The following is an 8,400-nucleotide window of genomic DNA, read 5'->3' on the forward strand; positions in this document are numbered from 1 at the left end:
CTGGTTCAATATCAGCAAAGTTTCCCTTTATATTCATTGTCTTGTGTGGCGATCAGCAGTGATGTGGTGGTTCACTTTTACACTGTGATCTGTAGCCTATAGTTCGGCTTTAGCTTCTAACTATCTTTGTCTTTTTAACCTGTTGTTGCTGCTGAGTCAGTTTGACATCCTGGATATATCCTTCAAACACAGACTGTAGACCCCTCTGTCTGCTTCTCTCTGGAATCACTCTTTCATTTCTCCAAAAATATGATTATATGTCCTCAGCGAGTGCAGTTAGTTACAGTGTGGGCTCCATGCTTACTGCGACAGCTTGTCAGACCATCACAAAGGGGCGGGGCTTAGCAGAAGGTCAATTGAGCAGCATTTTTTGCTGTTGTGTGACTGTGTTATATGACATTTTGTTATTATTTCTTATCACATTTTCACTTTCAATTTGGTCTCTACAAAGTAATTTGAACTACTTTTCTTATATAGCTTTAGTAGCTGTGGTTCAGCCTCTTCCGGTGTGAAGTAACTGGTAGCTTGCAAAGCTATTCAAGGTAGCTTCCCTGACATGTGCTGCAAGTCTGCAGGAATAAATCATATTTCAGTCCCTCCAATATGTTGCAATGTTGCAATTGCAACAGTTAACGCAAATTCAAACAAACCTGCTTGACCCTGAATGTTGCCCAATCACTGCAACTTCTCTGCAAATTTGACCAATCATTGTTTCCCATGAGTTTCACCAATCACAGCAGGCCCCTGCACAATGTCACCAAAATCACCTCATGATTTCTGGTTCTAAAGACGCAGACATCTGCAACACAAACGTTTCACATTCACCAACAAACTACATTACAGAAGAAAAAAAATTTCAACTATTTGCAAATTTTCACACGCTCCCGCAGTTTCATTTTTAAAATTGTCTAAAACCTTTGCAACATGAATCGCAATTTTTTAGAAAGGCTGCCATTAAATCAGGCATTTTGGGCCTCAACATTAAAAAAAGTGCTGTTATGAGCCTAAGTGTGTTTCAACAGTAATACCTGATGTAGCGTGCATGGCTGCGGACCAGCTCAATAACTTTGCCTGTGTTGCTTACGGCCCCATCAGTGAGCAGGAAGAGTAGGCGGGGGTGTCCACTGAACATTGGCTGCCTCAGGATCCAATTGAGCGGCGCCAGGATGTTGGTACCCCCCATGTCGGCTCTGATCTTCCTAACATACTCACACGCCAGGGCCAGGGCTTCCTGAGATGAAGAGGAGAAAAGATAAAGTGTGATTTCTGGAGTTTAAGTATCTTCAGATTGCTTTGGCTCTACAGAGCTCATAGAAATGCAGTAATGTAATACAGAGCAGCTTTACCTCCTCGTAGTTCTGGCTGGTTGTGAAAAGTGATTTGAATGTGGAGCCGAAGCTTATGATGTTAAAAAGGCAGCCCGGCACAAGGCTCTTGAGAATCACCACCATGGCGTCCTGAGAGAGAGGCCGAGAGCAGATTAACTTCATGTGCATGAAACACAACAGAACAAAGACTGTGAAATCTTTAAAGAAAATAAAAGGCAAAACTCTTCTCCTCATTGGGTGCTTAATGTGCTGTTGAACTGTTTCATTTCCCCTGCAATAAAGCTACGTCTACTGATGTCTGGTTGAAGGGAAGCACGGTGCTCTACACAGCTGTCATCGCTGCACAGCAGTTTCTCTCAAGGAGAGGGTATGAGTGGAGTAAGTGGCGTCACGCAGTGTCATTTCATCCATCGCTGCTTCTTCTACAGTGGAGTGGCACCTTCCAAAGGCATACCACTTATCTCAACCTTCAAGAGCACAAAGATCCACACACAGGCTGTAATAAAATACCTGTTCAGGTGCATTAAGAAAATATGTAATGCTCAAGTTGTTCGATGTATTTTTAAAGATATTCTGCAGGATTCTTTAAAAGATAAGTGGTAAATAGTCATAACATCACTGGCATTAACCCTGGCTTTAAGTGCAGACTCTGCCTGTGTTCTTATTATTCTTTGTTGCTCAGGATGGTTCCTATCTGAGTGAAATGACCCGGAAGTATCTAAGTGGCAGCCATAAGTGCTGGTCGACTTCTCTAAATGCAAATGCTTCAATGCTCCCTGTCTTATCTCCTTTAGCATAGAATACACTCATGGACTGTATAAATAATGGACATAGCCACTGTGACAGTGGTTTGTGGACGGCCATTTTGAATCCTCAAATTTGGCATTTCAGCTGTCGCCATCTTGGTTTTTGAGCCAGAAGTGACCATATTTGGACAAGAGGTTGGAGCTGTGGAGAAGTGAGAGGTGGATCTGACTCATAGATTGAGACAACGCCTCACAGACAGCCTGTCATTCAAGCAGTGTGCCCTCAAATATGCCTAAATATGGGGGTTAATAAAATGTAAATGGGTGAGTTTTTTTTTTTTTTAAATCATCCCTCTACATTTTTCATGAATGTTGAAATTAGCCATAGAGAGTAAAACCATTTTTGCACCAGGCTGTAAACATGTTTGTTTCTGCTGTAAAGTTGGGCATTTTAACATGGCGATCTGTTTTGGAGCCAGCCTCAAGTGGCCATTCGATGAACTGCAGTTTTTGGCACTTTCACATTAGCTTCATTTTTCAGCCTCGGAGGTTGACGCTTGACAACACTGGACCATCCTTTACCAAAGGAAAAGAGATAGTGATGTCCCACAACTCCTAGTGGCAGCAATATTTGAAGTAGCGCACCATTTGTCCGTTCACAAAAACAAATATGATGCCTATTTTGCATAAATTTAACAATTATTTTCATACAATCATACTCATTGGGATTAATATTGATAAAGAGGAGGGTGATCTTGAGTAATCATTGTTAATGTGACACCATTTTGTTTCCTTTTTGTGACTGACAGCCTATATTCATCAGCAATCTCAAGACAGCTTTTCACCTTGTGGGTCTGTATGTTATCATAGCATATATGGTCCTGGTGGCACCTATTGTAGCTACAACTACCACAGAGGTTCCCAGTTCCGTCTGTCTGTGGACAGTTTTTTTGTCAATGCGATAACATCGCAACCATGCAAGATGCAGTCACAAAACAGATTGAACAGATTGGTATGGTCCTAGCCTGAAGTAAATGGACTTGGACTTGCATTTGTCCAAGTCTAATAACCAATCAAAGTGCTTTTATACTACATGCTACATTCACCCAGTCACACACCATTCATACACTGGTGGCTGAGACTACCATACAAGGTGCCACCTTAAATATTCCAACTTACATCTACTCACACACTGCTGGCAATTTTGAGATTACTATCTTGCCCAAGGATGCTTCTGGGGATCAAATCGTCAATCTTTCAAGTAGTGGACAGCCCGCTCTACCTCCTGAGCTACAGCCCCGGCCATTGCCCCCCCCCACTTTACACTATGGTTAACAAAACTTTACAAATGTGCAGTTAAGATCACAATGAAGCCTGAGTTTGAAGATGGGTCTGAGCAAAGGTGCCAGAAGTAGGTGGGTAGGAAGTCAGGATACTTGGCCGATTTTTAACAAAGCAGTAGCCTCCAATTCTGAAAAATGAAGCAAAGTGCCTAAAACTGCAGTTCCTCTAATGGCCACTTGAGGCTGACTCCAAAACAGACCCCGCTTGAGTGACAGGCTGTCTGCGAGGCATTGCCACAATCTATGTGGCAAAAAACAAGATGGCACTGACCAAAATGCAGAACTTGAGGCTTCAAAATGGGAATCCATAAACCAATGGGTAACATCACGATAGCTACATCCATATTTTATACAGTCTATGGTTTTAAACAGCTTTGTATCAAAACAATGTGGGTTTTATCGTGGCTGGAGTGATCCTAAGATGACATCCTCAAGATGGTCTCTAGTCCTTTTTTTATTTCAAGTCCAACTTTGACAATGGGTTGTATCTTTCACTGGGTTGTCCACCTGCATGAAACAGCATGGTAAAAACGCAGGGGGTAAAGTCCCTAAGATTTGCTTCCAGCCGTCCATCTTTAAAACAGCAGACCCACATCAATAACATCAACTGTCACATAATTATCAAGCCTAGTGTAAGAGCAGTCCATTTCTCTTAGCACAGCAGTTGTCTTTTCCGAAATCCTGTTGAATTCTCATGATGTTTTTCATTAGGGTCAAAGAAGAGTTTAGGAAAAGACGGGACATCATTTCTTTTCACTATTTGTCCACAGCCCAGGTAGTATGACAAACATCTGATAAAAGCCTCAGAGTCTGAGTCACAAATGAACACCAGTCAGCATCACTCCACAGGACAGGGTCAGTGCACAAGCAGCCACATGACATACTGACATATATATAGATGTAAGAAAAAAAATCAACCTTGAATGAGTCGGCTCTGTAGGTATTCAAGAAACGACACATGAAGTCTGATAAGACCTCAAAGACCCGCTGTCTAAAACCTAGCAACTGAGAGGCGTTTGGTGAATAGTGAATGACTTGTGTGATCGATATCCTTGTGTACTTGCCCTTCACACAGCTGGCTAACCACATCTATAATCTCCAAAGACTGCAGAATCAGTACGGCTGTGAGCCTGGAAACCAATTATACAGCCTCTAATGAGATACCGTGTGTTTTGATGCATTAGCTTTTCATTTAATAGCTTTATTTTGATGTGTTTGGAGTCGACTGTGACATGTTTCAACAAATTCAGCAGCTGAAAATATCATTTTTCAAAAAATAATATCTTCAAACTGGTGATGTTGCAATTTAAATGTAAATCACTGTGTGTTGAAATGTATGTTTGCATCTGCATCATATCATGCCACACAAATATAACACCACACTGAGATTAAAGACGTACCTTCACACGGTTGATGTTAACCCCACTCATGCTGCCGCTGCGGTCAATGAGGAAGATGAACTCGCCGTGAACCTTCCTCAGGTCTGAGCTGATGGATTTGAGGTCAGGGCAAAAGTTTAACATGACCACAGGGTTGTGGAGGATGTCCTTGTGGAGTCGCCTGTGAATGATATCTACCTGTAAAGACGGAGGAAAATAAATTGAAGTTAAAATCGGGGTTTGACACCATCAGATAACTGTACTTTCTCTGAATTGGAAGGGCTTTATCGTCATGCTTAAAGGAGGCAAAAAAAGGACACAAGTAATCAGCTTGATAGCCGGAGCACATCAGTTATTATAGATGTGCAGGAAATTCCTGGCCGAATGTGGCGAGCCTTTGGAGTGTTTCCATAGAAACCCATTTTTATGGCTAAGAGCCCTTTCTCCTTCTCCTGTTTCGGTCCACTGGTCACTTAACAGCCTCATCATGACAGAGATGTGAGTGGACACGACACAGGCTGAAAAATAAAAATGCTGATCTGCTATAAATATTCATCTGCAGCGGTGGAATGTAACTGAGTATATTTACTAAGTATAATTTTGAGGTACTTTTACTACTTGAGTATTTTTATTTATGTGTCTTTATACTTTGTTGTGCAACCCTGTGTTATATAAAGGCAATAACTGATTGAAATGACAAACCACCAGGAGAGTGGTAAAGACACAGTAGCACAACATGAACAATGCCCTGCAACAAATGTTATTTTTGTGAAGCTGCAGAGGTTATGTCACATTGTTTTGTTGAAAATAACTATATAAAACAATCCAATATCAGTGGTGGAAGAAGTCCAAACTTTACTGAAGTAAAAGTACCAGTAGCTCACTGTAAAAATACTCCTCTACAAGTAAAAGTATTGTCAGTAGGTATAGTTTGGATTTTTTAAAGTGGGGTTGTATGAGGTGCTTATAGTCAGTGTATTACATAAAGTAGAAGTCAGTCGTCTCCCCCGCAGTTTGGAGAAGCAGGCAGAAGTACTGACACCGAAGCTAGGTGATGTACTGCTGTAGGCGGGGGCAGCAACAACACGTATTTTAGGGTGCTGTCAGACCTAGAGTTTGCTTGCTTTGGTCTGAATGTTGTTGTTGGTTTGTGTTCTCACGGCAGCATTTACAAGCGGACCAGATCAAATGCCTTGTGTGAGAAAGCTGCTCTTGATTGGTCAGAATTTCCATGTGGGAAAAATCCAGGAAGTAAAGCAAACGTTGAAGAAGAGTACACTTGCAAGATAAATGTGACACTTTCTAATGTCACAATGGAGGGACAACTACGCAGGTTGATTTTAGCGCTGCTCATCGTGGACTATATTGCTGTCATTGTTCATTTTAGTCAAACCATACAGTTTGAAAACGAGGCGCGGCTCCAACTAGAAAACAATGTTTTGATGCATTGGATGTGCTGAATGTGCATATTAAGGCAGTACAGGAGGAGGTGCACATTAATAATCCTCCAGGACTGTAACATGCTCATGTTTAACCCAAACAATGTGTCATGTGACTGCAGTTGCTTCAGATCCAGGTCGGAACACGTTCTCACCCCAAACGAACCGCACCAGAGTTTGTTTGTATCCAAGCCAAGACCAGCGCCCAATCCCAATACACCCCTTAACCCTACCACTTGCCCCTACCCCTCCGTTTTGCACGTTCACACATAGGGGTAGGGATGTCCCGATTCTCATTGAGGCAGAGGGGAAGGGCGGAGTGCTAGGGCTATATGGCCCTCCAAATGGAGTTTTTTCAGAGGCACACTTCAAAGCGAGTGCTACGAGAATTCTCCCAGAATGCCTTGTGAATCACCGGCAAGATGGCAGGGAAGGCTTCAGAGGCAATGAAAGAAAACCATAAATGTAAGTATTTTCTTCGTAACTAAAGATTTAAAGACTATGATAACCATCGGAAATGTTGTTTCAATGTATTATATACATTTGTTCTAAAAAGCATAACAAAAAAAATCGCTAGTTGTGAGGTTTCCCCGGCTAATGATGACGTTTACGGGTATGAAGGGTTGTCCCATTTCATAGGGGAATATTTCAACCCCTACCCCTTGTAACTTTGTTGCAAGGAGCAAGGGGCACTCGAAAAATAGGGGTAGGGGTAGGGGCGAAAATGAGAAATGGGATTGGGCCCAGCTCTTCAAGAAGGTCTTGGTCTGGTTGTTTTGGTGCGCACCTGAGTGTGATTGCTGTGTTCACACCTGCCCAAAGGAACCGCTCCAAGGAGGCAAACAAAATTGAGTTTGATTGTACCGAACCAAACAGGGCAGGTGTGAAAGCAGCCTTAGCTTCTGTGGCAGGACTTCCACCTGCTTCTCCATCTATAAGCACCTCATATAACCCCACTTCAAAAAATCCAAACTATCCTTTTAAGTACATTTTAGTATTTTCAGAGTGTGATGGCACTTTTAGTTACATAAAGGATGAACGTCTTACACCACTGGTTTTGGATTATATATTTATATAGATACAACAAAACAATGTGACATAACTGCTGCAGCTTTACAAAAATAACATTTGTTGCAGGGCAATGTTTGTGATATTGTGCTGCTGTGTAGTCTTTACCACTCTCTTGGTGGTATTTCATTTCAATCAATTATTGTCGTTGTACAACACAGGGCTGCACAATGAAATGCAGTCGTAGTCTCTTTATGCACAAAACCACAAAGAACAAAACAAAATGAAAACGGGAGTGAACAGCAGCAACAAAACAAAGGTGATACTGTGTCCACATGTGCTGCTGATGTCAATGACTCACTCACTTTCCTCTCGTTACTGGAGTCCTTCTTGGTGGCCTTGATGAAATCACTCCGGCCATGAAGATACTCGTCGTACTCCTCCTGCGTCATGTCTCCGTTCTCAATGAGCACATGTGGCAGATGAGGCTCTAAAGTGACACAGTTGGTCAGGAGCCAGACATTATTATAAATATTACAGACAGATTATAAAGCAGATGGACAATGCTGGAGTGTGGTAAGCTGTGGTGCAGAAATATCCCTATATCGTTGTGAGAACGAGCAGGTGGTTGCATATAAAGACGCTGTGTCACAGCTGGGTGTCAGGAAGATAAAATGAGCTCAGAGGGCTGAGTGAACTGGGGGATTTGGACTGTTATTCCTCTTCAGTGTGGGTCTTGAAAAGTTTTAAAAAACACAGATTTCAGTGTTCTCATAAAAAAAGACCTTAAATTAAATATGTTTTCTAGCCTTCTTTAGACATTAATATTGGGTACATAATATGTTTTGTATGCGTTTTTAGTGAAAACTGGTTGTAAAATTCCCAGTGCCTTATGTAAAACCCTCAAGTGGACGTTAATTTGATCAATTACCTATAATTTATTGATCCATTTGTCCATGTTCTGCTGCTTATCCAGGTTCAGGTCCATGTTAATGATTAATTAACAACTAGTCCATAGCCATTGGTAGCTTTGTCACCTTCTACCTATACCAGTCCTCAATGCCTATGTGCAGTTTCATATAGATTGACCACGTCAGTGAGTAGAAAAACGTGGGACAGACAGAATGACTGACTGACAGAATGACACACTGACAGTT

General features: G+C 41.8%; 1 protein-coding gene across 1 annotated transcript in view; it reads right to left on the reverse strand.

Annotated features, from left to right (window-relative positions):
- The window catches only part of vwa5b1 (von Willebrand factor A domain containing 5B1), a 49,369-nt gene that overhangs the window by 26,786 nt on the left and 14,183 nt on the right, over window positions 1-8,400 (reverse strand). Inside the window, exons 7-10 of the mRNA XM_050064851.1 lie at window positions 7,609-7,733; window positions 4,818-4,994; window positions 1,347-1,457; window positions 1,029-1,231 (exon numbers count right to left, since the gene is read on the reverse strand). Of these exons, the coding sequence (XP_049920808.1) occupies window positions 1,029-1,231; window positions 1,347-1,457; window positions 4,818-4,994; window positions 7,609-7,733 (616 nt within the window). The remainder of the gene's footprint in view (window positions 1-1,028; window positions 1,232-1,346; window positions 1,458-4,817; window positions 4,995-7,608; window positions 7,734-8,400) is intronic.

The sequence above is a fragment of the Epinephelus moara genome, chromosome 16 (assembly GCF_006386435.1).
Source record: "Epinephelus moara isolate mb chromosome 16, YSFRI_EMoa_1.0, whole genome shotgun sequence".
In the NCBI taxonomy this organism is placed as follows: Eukaryota; Metazoa; Chordata; class Actinopteri; order Perciformes; family Serranidae; genus Epinephelus; species Epinephelus moara.